The sequence below is a fragment of the Danio rerio genome, chromosome 3, assembly GCF_049306965.1.
Source record: "Danio rerio strain Tuebingen ecotype United States chromosome 3, GRCz12tu, whole genome shotgun sequence".
In the NCBI taxonomy this organism is placed as follows: Eukaryota; Metazoa; Chordata; class Actinopteri; order Cypriniformes; family Danionidae; genus Danio; species Danio rerio.
This window is the reverse complement of record NC_133178.1, coordinates 14,877,131-14,901,394: the sequence shown is the minus strand read 5'-3', so window position 1 is coordinate 14,901,394 and position 24,264 is coordinate 14,877,131. Positions and strand designations below refer to the sequence as shown.

The following is a 24,264-nucleotide window of genomic DNA, read 5'->3' as shown; positions in this document are numbered from 1 at the left end:
AATCAATCATTTTTAAATTCATAATTTAAATAAAATAAAAATATGTCAAATAAAATATTAATTTGATTAAATGTAATAATTTAACAGCTAAGATTATTAATTAACTAAGCGTTTAAATGAACAAACACAGTAAGCATTGAAACAAACAGAGGGGAAATATAATAATGTAACTTAATAGATGTAAATACATGTAAATGCTCTCCTTAAATTCATACAAATGTATTCTAAATACGGTGTTTATATAAAAACCCAACAACAATAATTTAATAGTAACAGTAAAATAAAAAATACACTGGTCTAACGTCAGCATTAGTGATTATTTGATTATTGTTTCAATTATTATTGGTAATTTGATTATTTCCAGGCTCGTCTTCGATTTTTTTTTCTGAAGGTTGAATAAAAGGACATAGTTGGAAACTAATATGGCACATTATGTGAGACATTTAAGAGAACAGGACTGCTTTTTCAGTTACTTATCGTGTAAAACCTATTTCTGATTTCTTATATGTCATATTTTTCTACATTAACAAAATAATGCAGTAAATATATGAAGAGATCATTTGCAAAAACAAATAACTACACAATTAGTTAATTTTCATAAATCGTGTTTTGTTTATCGTGTATTGAAGTAATTTATGTACATTATTTAAAAAAAAAAACGCTGAATAATCTGTTTTGTAGATGAACTCTTCATATGAAAATAAGAACTCTTCCTACGAAACGGCACAAAGGCATATTGTTGTTTTCTGTAATAAAGCAGAATCAAAGGGTGTGGTCATTTCGCTTTTATATGGAATGGGGAGTAGAGCTGCCACCGTCCATCTCATAGTAATATTGATCGATCAACCAATCAGTCCGAGAAACACAACAAAACTCCCGCCCCATTAGCAACTCATTGGTTGATGAGATGTGGAGGGCGGGGCTTGATCCCTCCGCTGAACAGCTGGAGACTGAGCTCGTTGTATTTGCTAAGGGAGAGGGTTTCAGCAGGGCTGGGGGCGCAACAGCGCGGTGACAAGCCATCTGCGAGGAGGAAAAGCACCTTCATCTGTTTAATTTTACGTTGAATTATTTCACAATGCATAACGAACTCAAATCAGGCTCCAAATGAAACAGTAAAACCGAAGTTAAAGTTTAAATCAATGGTACAGGAGGGTAATATGTCCAGGACGCCTTCCACCTCAACCCAGGAAATCCAAATGGACATGTTCGACCACCACGGCTCTCACGCTCAGGTAAGAGAGAGAGAGGCACTTTTACAGCTTATACCGAAAGTGCATGCAACCAGTGGAAGACGAAATTTAACCCGCTTGGTCGCTGTTTTAGAAAGGCTCAGTGAAAAATCAGAGGTTTTGTTTGTGGGGAAGATTAGTCGTTATCAACCGTTGCTCGTATTGTGGTTACTTGGCAACAAGACGGCATCTTCACGCGTTTGCCACAACAGTGTTGTAAACAAGTATTCTGCAAGGAAAGCGACATAAAGTTGTGTGTGAATGACGGACAGTTGTTTTAAATGTTTCAAAACTGCATTATCTTTGGTATTAAATGGGATTTACATGATTCCATCACCGTGTCCATGTTCGCTCTCTCTCTCTCCTGACAGCTGGCCTACTACAGTGTTGCAATTTTATGACAGTCTATTCTGTTTATAAGTTATGAACCATCGCTGTTGATTAACCTATTAGTGTTCAGTTAAAAGTAAGTCTGATAGTACATCCGGGATCTCAACATTTGAATTATAAGTTAATAAAAAGTGTCTGACACTCTGAGTAATGAAAAGATGATGTCAGCATACGCTGTAAAATGTGATGTCATCTCAATGCTTCTATATTTGGGGGACTTACCCCAAAACCACGCCCACATGTACACATCCATCCATCCATCAGATAAAAGGGGTTTTAAGCAGCAAAACAAAAACTGTTACTAGGATTTACTCATTTGCAGCAAAAAAAAAGTTAATTAAAATAATAAAACAATGCAGATCAAAATACTTGTGTTTAGGCATGGGCCGGTATAATTTTGTGATGGTATGATAACCTTGAATAAAAATTTCTTGGTAGCAAGTTATTGTAATTACAGCTCTAAAGAAATTGTGATTACAGCACTAAAAATGTCTTAGTTAAAAATAAATAAATAAATAAAAATTAAAAAAAATTCCCCATTGAACACAACATACAGTATTAAATTTCACATTTTTCAAATTACAATTCACTTTTATAATATTTCGGAACAGTAAACAGGCTAAATATTCATTCATTCATTTTCGTTTCGGCTTAGTCCCTTTATTAATCTGGGGTCGCCACAGCGGAATGAACCGCCAACTTATCCAGCATATGTTTTAAACAGCGGATACCCTTCCAGCTGCAGCCCATCCCTGGGAAAACAGGCTAAATAATTCAGATAAATTATTGACTTTTGCTGTTTTCATTAGTTAAAAAAACACAGATTTCTTCAGAACATATAAAAATACATTAGAAACCTTTACATATACCCTAGAAACTGTATAACAGAAGATTTTTGCAGTTTTAAAACCTTGACTTTTTCAAACCGCGGTAAATCTTGAAATCTTATCACTCCATGCCTACGTGTATAAATATCTTCTGCCGAATGACAATGGGATGTTATTTAATTGATATTAAAATGTATTCAAAGTTAAAAGCAGGCCCTTTATTTACTTGCATATAAAATCCCAGTTCATCTGATAAAAGAATCTCTTGTAGGGCTGGAATAAATGGAAAGTGAGTAAATTGTCTATATATATATATATATTATATATACAGTATTTTGATGTACTAGCCCTTTAAAGGAACTCTACAGATTTTAAAATTATCAGAACTCTTTTATGATTTGTTTTAGTAGGAAGCTAATGTTGTAATCCATTTCAATGATTTATTCTAAGGTGAGCTAAGCTAAAAGTGCTCCCACAGACCTGGGGATCAGGTGAGTGGATTAAAAAAATAGTAAAACTTGATAAAATGGCTATATCCCCCCCCCCCCCCCCCCCCCACACACACACACACACACACACTTTTGCAACTCACTATATTTTTCTTTCCTTTGTTTATTTTTGATTGACTTTAAATAGCAGACCATTTCAACATTTGAACAACAACAGCTCAGACAATACAAACTCAAGATTGTACACTTCAAACAGCTTCTCAATAGCAATTTACTCTTCACTTTTGCTATCTATATTTTAAGTTGGTCACTTTTTTATTTATGATTTGACAAGAAAGTTTGGTCACACTATTTTAAAGTACAGTTCTCGATATTAACAAACTTTCAACCAAGACTAGCGTATTAAACTCCTAATTTGCTCTTTATTAATAGGCAATAGTTGGGTTTATGTATTGGATAGGATTAGGCATATACAGTGTGCAAATTATACATTGACGATTGGGGGGGCAACTTTTTCAGTAATGTTAGTTGGTGTAATACATGCTTCAGTGAATCAAATTTATGTATTTATTTAAATTACATCTAATTTATATTTTTTTGTGGGATGTTTGGTGTATTTTGACCCCAGTAGCTATTTTCGGCTTACTCTAGGTCAAACTATACAAACTATGCATCTAATTTGACTTTAATTTTAGGCATTATGTAGAAACAAACACGTATATTATGAGAAATCAGTCTTGTGAACTTTTACGGTGTCTATCGGAGCTTTAAATGTGCCAGTTTCAGACCGTTGAGTGACTTTTTTTCTCGCATAGACTGATTGGCGCGAATTTTGCATTCATAATGGTATGAACCGTTATAGGGGTGGACAAATGGATATCTATTATTTTAATTATTAACATTATTATTTAAAATACAGATCAGAGTGAACTTATTCTCAGATTCAACCCCCACATTGATCTTGTTTTAAAATCCTTCGTGGGGGGGGGTCATTCCCCCCCAAACCTCCCTGTAATTTGCTCCCTGGGCATATAGAATAAAATTATGCAGAATATATACTTTTTTAAGTACTAAAAAACAGCCAAAGTCCTTATAATAGGGAGGTAACAAGCCACCCACTAGTTGATAGTGAGAATTGGTCCCCATACTGAAGTGTTACTGAAGGTTTAACTTCAGTGTGAGGTTTCAAACTGGGTTTTTTCCCCTCAGTTTCTCTTCTCTTTGCTTTTTTCCTGGTTTGTTTCAGACTTAGAGGATGGTTCATTGGTTGATGTATGAATGTGCACCTGCTCCATAAAAGCCACTCATCATCATCCCGTCCAGCACAGCGTACTACTGCGCTTGGCGTTGTGGATGGATGTTTCAGTAGTGTTTCTGATTGTTAGGGCTGTATTTATATAATGCTCTTTATATAATGCAGTTAGTGTGAATGTGTGTGACCTGTGCTGTGGAGAGCTGCTCTGTCTGAATCATGTCTATACATAGATGTGAGGAGGCGGTGTGTTGAGAACCAAATGTGTGTGAACAAGCTGTTTGAGTACAAAAGAGGCATATTCCCTAGTTTTGCCGAGTCTTTGTGAAGGTTAGGACCTTAAGTGTGTCTTTCAAGAACAAAGGGTTTAAAGGAGTCCTAGAATATGATATCATGTTTCAAACTTATTTAGAGTGTAAAAATGCTGTCTGATCATTGACTCCCATAAAAGGGAGATTTTCTTTTTTTACACAATTTGTGTTTGAACGGCAAATATGTCATTTTTGCCACTGGAGGAAGCGTATTCACAACATGCAAAGGTGTAGTTTGATAATGCTCTGAGTGTGGAATCATAAGAGTTGTGGTCTTAATTGCATCCTACAGGACATGTTGATGGATGAGCTACAGTTGAAGTCAGAAGTATTAAACCCCCTGGCCTGAATTATTAATTTATTTTTTACCCCAATTTCTGTTTAACAGAAATAAGTTTTTTTCAACACATTTCTAAGCATAATATTTTTAATAACTTGTTTCTGATAACTGATTTATTTTATCTTTGTCACTATGACTGTGAATAATATTTTACTAGATATTTTTCAAGACACTTTTATGCAGCTTAAAGTGACATTTAAAGGCTTAACTAGGTTATTTGGGGTATTTATGTAAGTTATTGTATAGCGATGGTTTGTTCTGTAGACCATCAAAAAATATATAGCTTAAAGGGGCTAATAATATTGACCTTAAAATGGATTTTAAAAAATGTAAAATTGCTTTTATGTTAGCCGAAATAAAACAAATAAGACTTTCTCCAGAAGAAAAAAATATTATCAGACATGCTGTGAAAATTTCCTTGCTCTGTTAAACATAATTTGGGAGATATTTAAAAAATAAAAAATAAAGTGGGTTTAATAATTCTGATTTCAACTGTAAATGTATTTAACACTTATTATCATGGTAGTATCAAGCACAGTAAGCCTGAAAGCCATCGAAATAAACTGGAATTCAAATCTTCCTCTGTTTTGTTAGCAACGCTCATCTTCCAACAATCCAATCAGTTTCAATTATTATTATTTTTTTCATTCCAGAAACCATTTCATTTGGATGTATGTCATGATAGGGGGGAAATGGACTTCCATTCCAAATCGTCCATTTCATGATGACTTTAAAGAAACTTTGGTGTTTCAGAGTTTTCTATTGACCCTATTCTTTATGTATGAGCGGCCACAGCCATTGCAACCTTTTTGGCTCAAGACTTCCAGTCTAATTCACTTTCATTGACAATAATGCTAAACAGTCTGGTAACAGTCTGGATGATCCCTTTCTTCTTTGGAGCACATCTGACCACAGTACACGTTTCTACAGTGTGATGGCCCATCCCAAATGCCTCCGAGCCCAGAGAAGTCGACTGCACTTCTGGGCACTGTAACACAGGGCTTCCTTTTTGGCACAGCACAGTTTTAACTGGCATTTGTGTATGTAGCTATGTATTGTGGTATTTGACAGGTTTGTCAGAGTAGTCCTGAGCCTGTGTAGTGATATCGCTTATAGATGAATGACGATTCTTGATGCAGTGCCGCCTGAGGGATCGGAGAACACAGTTGTTTAGCTTAGGCTTGCGCCCTTGTCATTTATGTACTGAAATTCCTCCAGATTCCCTGAATCTTTTAATGATGTTATGCACCATTGAAGGTGAAATCTCCAAATTTCTTCCTATCTTTTTTTTAAGGATCATTGTTTTTAAGCATTTCAATAATTTTCCCATGTATTTGTTAGCAAAAGGGCGATCCTCAGCCTATCTTAGCTCCTAAAGGACTAGACCTTTTTTGAATGCTGCTTTTGCACTAAATCATAATTACACTCAGCTGTTGACATCGCCTGTTTCAAATCACATCATTATTTAACCAATTTATGTGATTGCTAGCCCTAAACGGCTCCTGTCCAAACCTTTTCTGATTTGGGGTTGTAGTTGGTAGAGATGAGCTCCATTCTGGATTTGGGACATCATGAAACCTAAAATTTAAATAAACCCCACTCCCAGGCTGGTATATATATTTTTTCAATATTCATCTATGTAAACACACGAAAACAAGATTAATGTTATACCAGACACTGTAAAAAGCCCATTCCTCGCCACTAAACTTTTCTGACAGGGTATTCAAATGTCAGAATGTTGTGGGACTACTATACAGGAGTTATCATTAGGGATTATTAGCAAAATTTAGCATTTTTTAAAAAGCATGTAGGTAAAACACGAACGGGAATAATAATGTATTAAAACATGTGCTTGTTTGTTGTAAAAATGTATAACAATAACAAAAAAACACTCATTTGTGCATCTCCTGACCTATGTGTGTAGTCATGCTGCCGTTGTAGATGGTGTATTCTGGGAAACTTTTGTACCCCTTGGTTTCGAGTGTGATCCTGAAAAATCTGTTTTAAGGGGTATCTAGCCCTTCTCCTTAGCCCTTCGCCTTCAGGCTAAAGAGAATTGGGTATGGCAAAAGGCTAAGGCATAGGTGTCAAACTCAGTTCCAAAAGGGCGGCAGCTCTCCACAGTTTAGTTCCAACCCTAATTAAACACACCTGATCAAACTAATTGAGTCCTTCAGGCTTGTTTGAACCTACAGGTAAGTGTGTTGGAGCAGGGTTGGAACTAAACTGTGCAGGGCTTCGGCCCTCCAGGAATTGAGTTTGACACCCGTTGCCTAAGGTATAGAATTGGGATTAGGTATAAAGGTCAGTGTTTACAGCCTCTTCTCTTCTCTTCTCTTCTCTTCTCTTCTCTTCTCTTCTCATTTTCTGTGATGAACTAGTGGTGACACTGTGTAACTCTAAAAACCTTCCCTCTTCCCCGTGATACAGCTTCCCTCCCTTAATTACCCAATTAGCCTCAGAGGCTGTTTGTCAACAGGAAGCCTCTCATCACCATAGCAATACATCCCTCCTCTCTCCCTTGACATTTTGCTGGCCTTTCTCAGATCTATTTTTTTTTTTTTGCAGTATATGAACATTTCCTGCTGCTCACAGGCCTTTCCAATCAAACATTTTATAGTATGTCAAGATGTGGTTTAAAACATTTTATACAGCATGTGCTTTGTGAAATACTGCTTAGTCTTTGGATGGTGTAATGAGAAAAAAATCCAATAACGTTGTTTTTTCATTATTGTTAAATCATTAAAAAAACTAATACAGCAGTTAAAACAAAACTTAAATATAAAATCTAAATATTACATGCAAATATAAACAAATTCTAAACAAATGCATTTAAAACAAAATACTACAATTATTGAAAGAAAGAATGAGGTGTAGGATTGTCACGATACCATCAATTCAGGCCACGATACCAGCTGAAGTATCACGATACTAAGTAGTATCGCAATACTGTATTAATTAATAGCTTAAATCCCTTATTATTGAAAACGTATTATTTGTACTGACTCTTTCTGCCTATTTTTTTATATTTACTGTAACTCTTTTGTTGTTTTTGCAATAATAATAATAATAATAAAATAAATAAATACAAAATTGATCACGCCTTATGACCTGTCATGACTGCAGCAAACTATGACCCGTTTGCAGACAGTTAAAAAGAAATTAAAATAAAGTGGTCTATTAATTATTTGCTGGCACAAATGTTTGAGCATTTTAGTGATTTTTCCACATGCAACATATTGTAGAACCATTAATGACGATACTACCGTTTACAAACTACAGTGGCACCACCAGTATCTTGGACCCATAGTATCGCAGTGCTACCGAAGTACCGGTAAACTGTGCAACCCTAGTGTTTTATGCTATAAAATAATTTTTAATAGCACCATTAACTCATATTTGACTTCTAAAACTTTACATATATTTCTATAAGAAACTTGGCTAATATTTCCAGTGGTTTACCTTATTACTGACAAATACAGAAATTAAACTAAAAATTATTCTGATCAATTAGGGCAATATTGCAAAACAAATTATCATGTTTCACATCATTCAATATCGAGAATTATTGAATATTTTTTAACAATATATTTAGGAATATTAGGATTTTCTATTTATTTAATCACTTCATTTTAATTTAACAACATTACTAAGGCAAATAGTTTCAATTGTCAAAAACAAAAATATTGAAACAAAATATCTGATCTCTTTATAATAAAATAAACATTGATGTTAAAGAGACTCAAACCTAATAAATAAAATTGTAAAGTCTGTGTAATGGTAAAATGTAAATACTGAACAATCAAAGCAAACTTTAAGGTGTGAATAATAATGATACAGTAAACCTCAAACAAAAACGCAGTGCACAGGAACAGATTAAAACAGATGTTATGTGAACTTGCTGAAGTAAAAAAAAGTCTGCCATGCTTGCCCCGCCTTTGTGCGCTTCATATTGGCTCACTGGTCCAGAACTGAATGCGAATGATTGGTTAATATCAGCCGTCAATCACTCAGTCAATGCCTTCTGCCTTCAGTTGTCAGAAGCTACAACCATGAAAATGTGAAGTGCTGAAGAAGAGAGAATGGAAATAACACTGACAGATTTACTACAGTTACTAATAATGGCACATCTTATTAGTGATCATGTGCTGAATGTTAATCCACCATTTACACCAAAAGACTTCCAGTGTTTCAAGTCCACTATGAAAATAACTAAAGCGTTCACTGTAAAGTCTGTGGGATGGGGTTTGCAGGTAACACTGTTGCCTCTGAATCTACACATTGTAAGCACGAGAGGCACTGTATAATCCTTAATTTAATCCTCACGATGCTGTTAGCCATGCAAGTGGCAGCTATATGTAAAATTTAACACAGCTCATAAAAAGACCGTTATTGCTATTAAGGTGACGTGCAGATAATAAGTTATATATATTAATATAAATGTGGGGCAGGGCGATGGATCGCGATGCCGGCTCAGCACTGTGAAGTTGGCATCGTCTATCGGCACAACCCTAGTATAGACCACACAGGAATCAGAAAAAAAAAAATGAGTTAAGGATGCTTAATATTGGTGAAAATATAGCATTGTAGAATGATTTACAAGTTGAAGTCAGAATTATTAACCCCCCTGTTTATTTTTTTCCCCAATTTCTGTTTAATGGAGAGCAAACTTTTTCAACACATTTCTACACATGATAGTTTTAATAACTTATTTCTAATAACTGATTTATTTTATCTTTGATCATGATGGCAGTAAATAATATTTAATATTTTTTCAAGCAACTATTATTTAACTTAAAGTGACATTTAAAGGCTTAACTAGGTTTATTAGGTATTTATTATTATTATATATTATTATTATTAGGTAATTATTGTATTTGGATGGTTTGTTCTGTATGTAGACTATCAGAAAATAAAGCTTAAAGAGGCTAATATATTTGACCTTAAAATGTTTTATAAAATTTTTTTTAAAAAACTGCTTTTATTCTAGCCAAAATAAAACATAGACAACTTTCTCCAGAAGAAAAAATATTATCAGACATACTTTGAAAATTTCCTTGCCCTGTTAAACATAATAAAAAAGGGGAAAAAAATCAAAAGGGGCTAATAATTCTGACTTCAACTGTATGTAAGCTTGTAATTAGTTTGTGTTTGTATAATGATAATGTAGTTAAAGTAAACAAGCGCTGAGGCATGTTTTTCTGTCTGTGTGCTCCCGGAATCAATTGCAGTGCAAATGTGCCCGACTTTGCACTAGCCTGCTTGCTTACAGAGGTATTTACTTTTTAAGCCACAAATATTTGTACATTTTAGATCACCACTCAGTCACGGAAAATGTTACACGGCAGCTTTCAGATGTGCTTCATCATGAATTTATATTAGCTGTCTGAACCTTAAATGACCCCGTGATAATAATGTTCTTATCTCATTTTTTTTTCTCATATCCAGTCTCAGCATTACGAAAGCCATTTGAAGGTTGTTTTTCTGGAAGTCCAGGTGTAAACCCTTTCATTACTTTTCATTACTTGCATTACTCTGATTGTAAGGCAAGTCTTACAGGATTATCTGTTGAATGTGTCTGTTGACTGTTGGTCAGATTTGGACATTTGATAAAGAGGTTTGATAACATGCTTTGTTTCAGTAAGCTTGTGTGCAGTGTTGTGAATGTGGGTTTTGAGCATGTTACTGTAAAGCCTGATCCATCAGGCTCTTTTAGTGCCACCAAACCCAATTAGCCGCCTTCTGGTCTCCATGGCAACGGAGTCTGGTGCCTATAAATGCCACATAGAGGGGTCTGCCGAGGGCAGCCAGGCCATTGGCCAATGTTAAGGCCAATCAGATTACCGAATCCAACTGGCGGACATGAGTAATTATGGGTAATCATATCTGGACACAGAGACAGGATGTGGAATTCACAGTGGGCATGAATACAAAACAGTGACCATTATTTCTAATCTCCCCTAATATCTCTAATGTTCCCTCTTTCAGGGGAAGTATGCAAAGAGAAAGAGTCGCTTCAAACGCTCAGATGGAAGCACCTCCTCCGACACGACCTCCAACAGCTTTGTTCGACAGGTAAGACGGCCAGTTCCTTATGTGACACTCACCTTAGTTCGCAAATGTCAAGTTATAATTCCTCTCTTTGAACCATCATGCATCATAGAAACTAGTTCAGGTTCTTTCAGCATACATTTTAAAGCAATTACATGGCAACATTAGTCATGCAGTACTGTCAGTCGGGGGTCAGATGATCTGACTTGTAGGTGTTTGTGCACTTTTCCTTTCCACAGGTTTAAATATATGCTCAAATATGCAGTTTGGGTTACCTATTTGTTGTTTTATTTTCTATATTTTTAGGGTTGTCACAAACTAGAATTCAGTACCAATCGATACTGAAATTTTAAAAATGTCCAATCCCTGACATTTAAGCACTATTGAGCACGTTCTTCAACAGTGCTGATTTTGCCATTGTATTCACATGCTCAACAGAAATGACTGTGATTGTCCATGAAAGTCATCGATTCACCAAACTCATGTCATGTTGATCAGCTGGTTTGTCTATAAGCTGACATACGAGCGATCCGCTGATGAATTGCGACTTTAAAACGCTACAGTGTACCTGTATCTGTGATCACACTCAGTAAATAGCGGTGAGTTTGGGGAACTGATTAACTTTATGGCCAATCACAGCCATTTCTGTTGAGCATGTGAATACGACAGCAAATCAGTACTGTTTCAGCACTTGCATATTCCCCGACTTTGGTCTTTTGAATCTATTACTTGTTCTCAGGTAACATGTTTTGGCTGAGTGCAAAGATAAGTTAATATATTAATGTATGTAATCACGTACACTGATTCTGCACATTTCATTGATTGCTTGCCTTTTTTTTTTTAAATGGCCATTGTTGATTATTAAAACTGATATTCAGCAAAATAGAGGGTGTGTTTTGTATTTTCAGTGAAAATGAAAGGAGGCAGTTATGTTTTAGGCTCAGTTTTGTTATGAATATGCATACCGTGAAAATGACGGTCACGACATCTCAACATTTTTGGTGCCTGTTAAGTTGTTAAAATCAAAATGAAAATAGGCAGTTCCTTTATAATATCATGTTTTCATTTTATTGTTAAGAAAGTAAAACAACGTAGCCAGGATGATGAGTAAATGAGGTTATAATGTACACTGTTCCCTTTGAAGATTCACCCCACGTGTCCTCGGGAGTTTGTTTTCCATATCAAACTTGCAAAGTCTGTACTTACAAGGAGAAAATGCAAGACTGAACTGTGTGTAGGCTACTTAATATTGAGGAAAAAGACCCAATCAGAGACGTGAATGTATGCAGCCTGCCTCCGTTTTCAGATATCTCCGTTTTCCCCCATACAGACTAACATGGAGCTGCAGCGTTTTAAAATGAAAACGGCCTCTCCAGCATTTCCAAAATGCTCTGTTTTCGGCACTTAAAAACTCTGATGTAGTGTGGACAGATGGCGTAACCGTAGCAAAACTTATGCGTTTTTAAACTAAAGCGTATTAGTGTAAACGCGCCCTGAAGAATGCGCTCCACAGGATGTCTAATTCAGTTTTTGCATTGACTTCATATGTAAATCATTCGCGTTTCATTCGTGTCTTCTTACTGCGCAGACTGCAAAACAATTCCCCCCCTCCTTGTAATCCGCAGGTGAGACGTCATTTTTCAAGAGACACTCAGATACTTCACATGTGCTGCATATGCAATGTCTATAAGTCACGTAAAAAAATTAACTACTATCTGAAATAAATATAATTTGATTATATGGTTTGGAATTGGATGTTTTATGAGATTATTAAAATGTTTGCGATTATTTTGTGTTTAATTAAGAATTTTGCAGGATCGCAAATATTTGCAACTTTTTGTTGATTTTTGCGTTGGAATTAGCGATCGCGGAATCGCGAAAAACTATGGGGTCTTATTAAAGGGGTGGTCCAGAATGTAATTTTAAGGCTTGGTTGTGTTTATAAGATGCAAAGCAATGTGTGCTTATGTTTCACTTTTATGAAATCGCGTAATTTTTTCATATATCTCACTTTGATTATACACAGCTACTCAGCTAACATGAAAACGACTGTCATATTTCCTAGTTCCTCTAAAAGGCCCGCCCTTAAGTGACTCTGATTGGTCATCGACATAATGTGCTGCTATTGGCGGATCGGCTCCACGTCACGCCCGTAAAAGCACACGCTTTTCTGCTGTGTAAACATGAAGTCAACCTCGCGCCCGCTCTCTAAAATAACATCTGACAAGTGTCTGTAACTAACGAGTGAAAAAGGGGTGCGACTCCTTTAACAGCGTCTGTGTGTGCGTCTATGTGTGTGTTTGTGTGGTGTGAACTTTCTGTAACAAGCGCAAGAGCGCGGGACTTTCTTTTTCTCTGATGCTCGGATTAAGTTATTTTCTGTAATATATCGTGACAGAAGAATAAAGCACAAGATGTGAGATGCTACCTGTTGAGCCTTGATTTATTATTCTGCTGCGACCACTAGTCAGGTAAGCTAATCTGTGTTTTTTTAACTCTATGCGTCATGACGTCTTTCACGAGTATCCGGAATATGCAGGTGTAAGTAATATAAATCATCCACATATCTTTTGCGACTTCATTATCTGAGATGTGAAACACATGAAAAAGCCAAGACAATCAGTGCAGTCGCGCACACACATAAGAGATCGTGCTGGTGGAGTGAGTGTGTGTTTACAGGAGTTTGGCTGATAAATGTGAGTTTGTAGCTAAATCGTTTGCCCGCAAAGCAGCATTTCGCATTGTTTACATCATTGCTACAGCATACAGTTAACGCTAGACACTGTACATGTCATGATCAATTTTAAAAAATAAAAACACTTACTTGTAGATCACAACTTCTGCTTTGAGGAGATTTTAGCCGAATCCAGCACTGAACTTGGAGAGATTCAGGAGCTGTTTTGTCAAATCATGCTTGCTGAGTATTTTATAATTCTCTGGAAGTTAATTAATATTGAACTAAAGGCACTTCTGTCTTTGTGTCGTGTCCTTTGGAAGCCCAAATACAGAAACAGATGAAGCTCTGTGGAATGCATTTTTAGCTTCATCTCTGCTATAACGTTACAGCACCTCTGGCCACGGACCTTACCTGCATGCGCAGTGTGGGATGCGCAGTAAACGAACTTGTGATGTCACAGGGGGCGGAAGTATTTTTTTGTAGTCCCCAAAATTCGTTCATTGTAGGCTTTGCTAAGCTAACTCTGTAAAAACCAAGGTCTCCCTTAGAATTGAACTTAGAACTTTTTACATTCAGAGATGCTGTTTATTTTCACACAGCTACATTACACATCAACTAAAGTTTAAAATATGAGATCGTAGTGGACCACCCCTTTAAATAATACAAAGTAAATAAAATAATATGTAACATAAATTTCATTTTGCAGCCTCTTGCAATTAACTAATCGCAACATTTCAAATTGCGATTTATGATTCAATATCGATTAATCGCACACCCCTAATTGCAACTCAATTTGGATAAAAACAATTAAATGCAATCTAAAATAATTGTAATATAATTATATGGTTTGGAATTGGATGTTTTATGAGATTATTTACATTTTTGCCTTTTTTTTTTAAATCAAGAACGTTTTGTTGATTTTTGCGTTAGATTCAGCAATCGCGGAATCGCAAAAAAATAGGGGGTGTGGGAAGACTGTCAAACATGCATTTGCTCTGGGCAGGGAAAATTAAATAATACATAACATATATTTTGTATTGCAGCCTTTTTCAATGAACTAATTGCAATGTTTCAAATTGCGATTACGATTCAATTTCGATTAATCACATAGTCCTAATTGCAAGTCAATTTGGATTAAATTGTCTGCTAAATCTAAATGTATGCTCAAACATTACGCAATGGGCTACTATTCTACATTTTATTCCCCTCATGTCTTCTTGACATTTTAAGAGAAGTTCCTGTGTCACGCTGAAATTTGTCCTCCTCTTCCAAAGCCTCCTCACAGCCCCTGCTGAACGACATTTGCCCATCCGCAAGAGGTGTCGCACTAAAACACCTCCTCCTTGCCTGCCAGCTTGGGCGTCTCTTGCCCCCCATTGCTGACAGAAAGGTTGACTCCCACCCATGCTCACCTATACGAAACTTGTGTACCTTCAAAAGCAAATATATTCAGTATCCACCATGAAACGTTAGAAGAGTCATGAATATGTATGATCATATAGTAGGTTTCCGCGAGTGTCTGCCCCCTCTTTGGCAGCCAAAAGTATGAAAACCTGTGTAGGCCTTGGCCTCATATACACCCACGCTTATACACATATGAACAAATATACACACACACACACTCATTTGTGCACTTATACTGGCCAGGTTTCCATGGTGACAGGGCCCCGAATCTCCCCACAGCATACAGCGCAGTGAGAAGAGGAGGAGGCAAATGGATTAGTGTGCTTGTGTGTGTGTGTGTGTATAGTGTGTGTGTGTGTGCGCGCGTTTGGGAGCGGATTGGCCGATGTGTTGATTGCTGACAAAAAAAATTGTGTGATTGCAAACAGTCAGGGTTACATGTCAGTCTGGACACACACACACACACACACACACACAAGCACAGTGTTCAGTGTTGTATTGTCGTGTGGATCTCAAGCCGCTGTTTCTTAGCATGAGACCCCTGAATAATTGACCGTGAGTCCCCATGGGCTCTCCTGATGGATCACTTTCTAATTTCCCCATTAGTTTCAGTGCCATTAGATCAACCCTCTATCGTTTTGGCACTGAGGTTGAGTGCTTCTTGGCTCTCTGTGGACCGGCTGGTGTGTTTGATCATGGCTTCAAATGGCAGCTGCACGACAGAACATCCCCTCGCATTTCCCTTTATGCCACGGTCACACCTGATGCCACACAAAAGCTGCTGCGCTCTGTGTGTGTGTGTGTGTGTGTGTGTGTGTGTGTGTGTGTGTGTGTGTGTGTGTGTGTGTGTCTGTGAATTGTTTACTGTGTTTGTTTGTTGTCTGGGCTATTTCTGTTTTGTCTAGAGTGGCACTTTTATATTTATCTCTAGAGCTGTATTGTTAGATAAATACAAGAGTGGGCAGATTTTAACAATGTGACAGGCTGAAAGTGTGTAAAGAGGATTTATAACATGCGTTTTTTATAATGCGTTTATTTATTTATTTTAAGCTTGTACTATAATTTATTTTTTAGATTATTATGCCGAAGTGAGAGTATATTTCCTAGCCTTTTTTATTTTTCCGTTAGTCGAACTCGATTTAACTATATAACAGTCAAGCTGTAAATAGCAAATTATTTTATCTTTATTTATGTATTTTTATATGTGAGATGCTAATGGTCTAATACGATTTAATGATTTATGCTAAGCTAAGCTAAAAGTGCTCCCACCTGACCTGGGGCCTCATGTACGAAGACTTGCGTTGAAATCATACTAAAACATTGCGTACGCACAAAGCTGTAAATGTGCATATGCAGTAAAAAATTCAGACATATGAAACACTGCGTACGCCGAATCACACGCATATTCTCTTTGTACATCCGAATGAACGTGAAACTGAGCGCAACATGCACGAGCGCAAATCCCCTCTCTGCCTCCTCCCCCGTATGAATATGCTAATTTGCTAATTACTATGCTTTGGCAAAACCCAACGAAAAAGCAATGGCAAAAGCAAGCAAAAAGAGAAACTTTGAACAGAATGTGAATTGGAGGTGCTGCTTTCGGAGGTAAACCGGAGAAAACGGTTATTTGCAAGTTTGTTCTCCGGAATTTAGTACCAAAAGAAAAAAAAAAGAGTGGGAGAGTTCAGCTGTTTGTTTAACTGTTTTCTCACTAGTGAAGCATTTATTTTTTTCTTCTTACAAAGTCCACCATGTAAATAGCAAATGCACCATGGCGCGACTCAACTAACTCTTAAAGGGAATAGGAGACGAGACTCTGATTGGTTTAATGCATGTTATGCTCAAAACACAGCCATAACTCATTAAGAGAATAAGCACAACCCTGTTAAACCATGTGCTGCAGAGCGTATTTTTCCATCCTTAAAATAGCAAAAGTGGATTCGGACATGCCCTTAATGCTTTTGTGCCATGCAATTTACACTTTGCACCTAGATCATTAAATCAGAGCCCTCAAACTTTGTTTGCTTGCTTTCACATCAAAATAAATTTAGCTTGAGCAAGTTAAAATTTTAGTTAATTTTATTATTTTTTGTCTCCGAATCAAATCCCTTATATTTAGTCAATACACAAACATGATTTTTTTTTTAAATTAAAGGTCCCGTTAAGTGCTTTGAAATGTGCATTATTATTCGATGTTTCACAAGAGTGGGACATAATGTAGCTTCTCCCCCTTTAAAAAAACAGCCAATAGCATTTTGTTTTTATCACCGCTCTGCCAGTGAGAGTGGTTGAGCTCAAGCGCATCAAATGAAAGCCAATGAGAAGGGTCTTGAAGGGAGTGGGGCATGTCATATACTAGAGAGCATTTGATGAGAAAGTGTAGTATGAGGTGACAAGGATAAAATCGTTGATCCATTTAGGCAGAAGTGACAAACTGCAAGCTTTACATGTTCATATTAGTTTTAGATCTTCTAAATGCAAATTTTGTCATCGTTTTGGAACACACTTGCTTATAGATATCTTAAAAACTAACAATACTGTTATTAACATCTAAAAGCTAATTTCATGGGATTTTTTATTTTTAATTAAATTTGTTTATTACATTTTTAAATGTTTTTTAAATCAAGCACTTTAGGGACATTTTAGGAGTTTTATTGTTTTTTTCTTGTTTGTTTTCTTTTAAACAACATATAGATTTGAGTCATTATTGAACACCATTAACATGAAAATAGGTGCCAGTCTGGAATTTTGCTCACAATTTTAATTAGAGCAGAATCCTGAAAATAACCTGGTCCACACTATACTTTGAATAAATCATATATAGCTAAAAATAGCAGGTTTAAGAAGTATATGTTTTATACACATACGCAATCTGCGGGCTTGTATTCCATTCATCTTTTTGTTTCCCCTAACGTCCACCTGACATCTTAAAGGTAAGCAGAAAGCAGTTTCTGATAACGCTTTTTGATATTTGAAAATAACAAAGCAAACACACTTCTACCCAAAGGCATCACAGCACATATCAATGCCTCCATCTGACATTTATGACCCGACATGCTATGCAACACAGGCAACAACTGGGGCAAAGTCATTGCTTTCACATAACAAACCCTAAACAAACAATTCCTCTCATAACACGAAAGGTGAACCAAAGGAAAAAAAAACATTATATTATGAGTCTGATATTTAGCTGTGGAAGGTTTTCACTTTCACAGCTCTCACCAGCTGGCCTCTGTAGGAAAATAATATTGCAAAAAATGAACAAACAAGCAAAAACGACACACAATTCATTTAAAAGACAGCATGTGTTAGTTTTGTAAAATGTTGCAAAATCATCATTACAACATATAGAGAAGAAATAAACCAACCTCTGCATTTGCTTTCAGGTTTAGCATTGAAAATACAGTTATTATGAGATATTTCACTCAAGTTGAAAAATTATGTTGTCATTCATTCACACTGCTTTTCTTTCAAACTTCTTGGAGTTTCTTTTATCTGTACACCCAAAAGAAGATATTTTGAAGAATGTTGGAAACCAATGGTCAGTGGCATCCAATGTAAGGGGTACAAAAAATACAGTTCAAGAGTTCACGCTAGCCGTCGCTTGATTAAGTAAAAGAGTAATTGACATGCTGTCCCATGAGAGAGCCCTGAGCTCGGAGGATCCACGAACCCTGGGCTCCCTCCAGATTAGTCAGAAGGGAGAGAAGGTAGTCTGAGCTCAGGTAGGTCTTGAGAACTCCCCTGTTATTGAAGGAGGAAGGAGTGGGGGTAGATCGGGGTTTTCGTTGAAAAGCGAGGATGACTACAGCGCCGGTCTGAACACACGATTTTTATTGTCGGTTACAAAAATCAGTATGTCAGATTATGTGATTTTTATTTATTTTTAATTATTTAATTATTTATTTTTTCTTGTAGGTAACTTGTCGAAGGTAACAGATGTGCCAGACTACACGTTCCTTCACAATCAGTCATCCAGTGACGTCTACGACAAGCATTATTTCCCAAAGCAGTCACAAGTGTTGCTATAACTAGGCACACACGGAATCTGCGCGCGCAGGATTCCGCAGATTTTCCGCAGATTTTCTGCAGAATTACGCAGATTTCTGGAGATTTTTAGCCCATTATTAATTCTATTTATTTAATTGAGTAAATGTGTAAATATTAATTTATTCAGTTTTTATTCAGTAATTTATTACTTTTTATTTAATATATTAAGGTTTTAGTTATGATACTCCGCTGGATACTCCCAAAATAATTCCGCAGAAATCTGCAGATTTTTACCAAAATTCTCCGCAGAAATAGCACAAAAAAATTCTGCAGATTCCGTCTGGCACTGGCTATAACCATATTTCTTATCTCAACATTATTTTTTTAAAATCTTATTTCGGTCACAATAAACACTGATACTTGCTGACAACTAATAACTACATTATTTAAGGGCAATTATTAGGACATGGATGGGATCAAACTTATGATTCCTTTTTATTGTTTAGATATTTTCTTTGAAATCTAAATGTATATTTTCCTGCCAGGGATGCTTTTTAAACACTTCGACTGAACTTGCCACGAGTGAGACGGAGAAAATATAAGCACAACAGCAGCACCAAGAAAAAATCAGATGCTCAAGACATGATCTTTAAAATAATGACAAATTAAAATATAATATAATTGAGATTTGTGATACAATTACAGTAAAGTATTCAATAAATCCTTATTTCCTCAGAGCAAAGTATATATTTTTGAAAGGAATTTCATTTGCTATAATTTGTATCTATTTTAATGTATCTTTTGTTGTTCATTTATCTATAAACAAGAATAACCAATAACATTTGAGGTGAAGCGCTTTGAAACAAATCCGCTATATGTGCCAAAACACGAATTGCTGTGAGATTATGTTGGTTTGTTAGATAAAATAATAATCTAGTCTAAATAAAGTTAAAGTGAAATCTTCACAGCCTATATTAAACTCTTTTTACTATTAATGACAAATCTGAATAAGCAGGAAATTCTTTTGAAATGTATTTGCAGCACTGAACATGTACCCAGATTACCTTGGAAGAACAATCTGTTGGAAGGATGAGAAAGCTCAGAAACTGGTTGTGAGAATGAAGATGTCAGCATATTTGTGCCAGTCTGTCAGATAAAATTGCTTTAAACACCTACATATTTTAGAAAAAGTAGTTAGAGTTTGATTAAACAATGACAGATCTTATCCACCTGTAAATATGCAGCTTATTTTTGGATTAACTGACCGGCGCATAAACTGCAGCATACGCTTAGATAACCGAAGTATGATGTCCTTCTATTGCACAGTGTTACCCATGTAATTTTGTAGTTTTTGTTTGGCAGCCGTATCTGCCAGTCATTTGACCTTTTTTAATGACCTTTTTGGGGTTTTTTAAAGCGCAAGTAATTACAATTTATTACTTTAATTTTATGTAATTTTAAATGTACTTAAAAAAAAACAGGAACATTGTGTAAATAATACGGCAATTTTATTGTATAAAACAGGAAAATTGCTCTAATTTGTCATTAATTATATAGTACATAAAATGACAGTGAAGCTGTTAATTTACAGATATTGTTTGTAATTTTTGCAAACCTTTGAACATAATTAAAAAAAAATAAAAATAAAAATACTGAATAATTAAAACTGTAATTTCCCTGTATAAAAAACAAACATGTCAGTAATTTGTCTTTCATGATAAAGTACCTAAAATGAAAGTCAAACTGTTAATTTAGAGAGATTGTTTGTCATTTTACTAAGTTTTGAGTATAATTTGAAATGACATGGTGTCGTGAGGCTTGTCGGTTGTTGTGAACTATGCCACATTACACAAGAGGAAACGATTGAATCTTGTGTCACGATTTTGTCGTTTACAAACCCTACATCTGCCGAAATCGTGTCAAATTCATGTGATCTGACCGGGCCTTAAAGTAAAGGAGCCAGACTATTTATGTGCATTTGGGTGCATCTTATTGGTTAGTTAGTGATTGATGATGCCAGTCCAGCCGTGGTTAATCATAAGCATGTGATTCTCTCAAAATTTGTTTATAAAACTTCACTTCAGTTTTTCAAAATACAGGTTTTCAACATTCTTCAAAATAGTTAGTCGTTTAGAAATTTTCTGGGACCCACTGTAGACAGGAGAAGAGAGAAGGTGACAGAGATAGTGAGTGTTGACAGACCAAGAGTGCTGTTTGAGAGGTTGTTCCTAAGGGTCAAAGGTCGCCCTCTAGTGGTTGTGACAAACAGATCCCACTTGAGGATGTCAGCATATGGACTAAGGACTCAGGATTTTGAAAGTCTCTCATTATATTGTTTTACCTTTTGTTTGTGCTCTATTTAGAGGTGTTGATGCTTGCATTGATTCATTGAGCAGACACTTTAATCTAAAGCAACATGTAAGTGCCAGGATTTGCCCAGCTGGCAGTGGTCGAGCGTTATGGATTTTTCAGCACTGAATCCGATAACTGGATTAATGGGGTTTTTCCTGCAGTGTTTTTTTCTGTGTGTGTGTGTGTGTGTGTGTGTGTGTGTGTGTGTGTGTGTGTGTGTGTGTGTGTGTGTGTGTGTGTGTGTGTGTGTGTGTGGGATGTTGCTACATTATTACACCTGCATTATAAAACCTCAGAGGTAAATCTCTAAGGAAGCCTTCACCAAATGATCCTTCTGGGTTCTGATGTCATCGCTGCACCGCTCTCTATATATCACACTTATTGGCTGGTAATCTTATAATCTTCAAATCCTGGCCTGATATGTGCCTGACCAACTTAATATATCAGACTGTGACTACAAAGGAGGTCACACGCAGGTGATTTCGAACTAAATGAAGCCGTTCTACTTCAATGAGTCAAGTGAGTGACTAAACGCATGTGTGGGATTCAACGGTAACAGACTCAATGAGTCAGGTGCCCTTCTGTCCTGGTTAAAGATGGTCTCTCACTGACTCCTCCTGCTCTTTCTTGCTTTCTTTCTTTCTTTCTGTTGGGCTGACGTTTACATTCCGACTCTCTGGCGCACGCCACTCCATACCAGAGCTTAACGCTGGAGAGATGGCAAGAGAAAGAGAGAGATCTGCCCCTGCCTGTCACAGCTAAATTTAACCCCAGTCTGCAAATGTAGCACAAGTCCTGCAATTTGACCCCCCGCCCCCCAATTCTCTCTCTCTTTCCCTCGTTCAACTTAGAAACCGAGTGCCGGTTTCAGCTGTGTATGTGTGTTTGTGTGTGTCAGAATGAGCCCGGAGGGGGGTGTTGAGGTTAGCGGAGCAATTGGTCACTCTCTGACACACACGTATAGTCTTCAGCCTAACTTTTCTAACACACACCCATAACGGCTACACACGCATTAATACATACCCTTGTGTAATACACACACAAGCGCGCGCACGCATCGTGTTTGGTGTGGACTCGGATCTTTGGGTGTGACTCTGTGTTACCGTGGCTAAGGAGCGAGCGCCATGGAGACCACCGCACGGATTCAGAGGCCCGCAATGGTAAGAAACTCCAGGAAACATTTGCTTGTGTGGAGGTTGATTAAGCGTACTCATGACAGCGTTCAAAAAACATGCCATGGATCTTTTCATTTGCACCTTCTCTCTACCTGTTATTTTGTCCCTCTCTCTCTCTCTTTTTCTCTCTCTCTCTCTCTCTCATGCTGCCGTTTGATTCCATTTTGGGTTGGGCAGCTGCTTTAGGCCTGCTAGGTTTAAATTAGACCTCCAGCACTGCTCAGGGACCTTGCTGGTTACTGCCTGCCTTGCAACAAGGCCCTTTGCCTGGCTTTATCTTGGCCTTGACACCCATGGAGCTTGATTATTCTGCCAAACGACGCATTTTAAATAATGCATTTATTCATGAAGTTATTACGGAACTGCATGAGATGCGTTTAATTAAGCTTCCATTATGATAATTACATTTAGTGAGTTTTTAAAGGAACTTTTTTTGGGAATGATTAAGGATGAAAATAGTCTTGTGCTTGTGCTTTTTCAGATGTTTTTCAGTCGAATCACTTGCGTGTTAAAATGTAATCTGAAAGAGCAGGTGAAATACTTCAGGAAATTCCCCTCTGTATATCAGGTTTACAGCGACTAGAGCTTGACTTGTCTGGTTTGGTAGTGTTTTTAAATTTAAAGGTTGCTTTATTTTTTCTGTTATTGATCACAGTTTATTTTGATGGTCTTGTGTTAGTTATTTTGCAGCTACCAGTCAGCTTGTAGTCATTGGAGTATTAGTGGAGTATTACAGTATCACCTTTAGGTTAGACATAGCTGACATACTTTTAAAGTTACTTGTAGTCAGTGGTGGAAAGAGTACTGAAAAATCATACTCAAGGTAAAGTACCATTACTTGCCTAAAATGTAGTTTAAGTAGAGTAAAAGTATCTGTTGTAAATATTACTCAAAATATGAAAAAAAAGTAGACCTTTCAAAGGTAGCCTGCTCGAGTAGTAAAAAGCTGATGCATTTAAATTGAATTTGTGCATGTGTGTGTAAACATAACATTCTGTAGTGCATTTAGTTAATTCCCAGCAGGCACACAAACGTCATAAGACGTTAATATTAGGTTGGATTTTGGTCACCTGACATCACAACCTAAATCTAATGTCTAGCCATTGTCTAAGGACAATGTTATTTTGATGTCTATGACATCAATGTTGATATTCGGTTTATTTTAGGTTGTTAAAAAGTGACCAAAATTCAACAGCAAGCCAAAATCTTAAACCAACGTCATGTATGGCATAAAAACCAGACGTCATAGTTGATATTTGGTTGGTTTTAGGTTGGACATTGAGTTCTGACGTCATATATATACAGTTGAAGTAACAATTATCTGCTAGAATAAAAGCAGTTCTTCATTTTTAATAAAACATTTCAAGGTCAAAATAAAAAAAAGCTATATATTTTTTCGATTAGTCTACAGAACAAACCATCGTTATACAATAACTTGCCTAATTACTCTAACTTGACTAGTTAACTTAGTTAAGCCTTTAAATGTCACTTTAAGCTATATAAAGGTGTCTTAAAAAATATCTAGTCAAATATTATTCACTGTCATCATGGCAAAGAGTAAAATTATTCTGTTTTTAGAAATTAGTTAAAAATATTATGTTTAGAAATGTGTTCTTAGAAATCTTCTCTCCAGTAAACAGAAATTAGAGAAAAAATAAACAGGAGGGCTGTTAATCCTGACTTCAAATATATATTGTTATCTTGAAAGAGAAAGAATGACTGACATTTTGTGTCATCAAGAGTTAAATGTGTTTTTACAGAAAGGCTTTTGACCTGTTAAAAAATTTATAGATTTAAGAAATGTGTATTTATAG

At 36.3% G+C, this 24,264-nt stretch overlaps 1 protein-coding gene across 5 annotated transcripts in view; it reads left to right on the top strand.

The window, feature by feature from the left end:
• The first annotated feature begins 961 nt into the window (after nucleotides 1-961).
• The window catches only part of cacnb1 (calcium channel, voltage-dependent, beta 1 subunit), a 74,089-nt gene continuing 50,786 nt past the window's right edge, over nucleotides 962-24,264 (top strand). For 2 of the 5 annotated variants that reach the window (XM_009299278.4, XM_005163808.5), the window contains exons 1-2: nucleotides 962-1,235; nucleotides 10,790-10,876. In XM_009299278.4, the coding sequence (XP_009297553.1) occupies nucleotides 1,143-1,235; nucleotides 10,790-10,876 (180 nt within the window). In that variant the 5' untranslated portion in view covers nucleotides 962-1,142. 5 annotated transcript variants of the gene reach the window in all.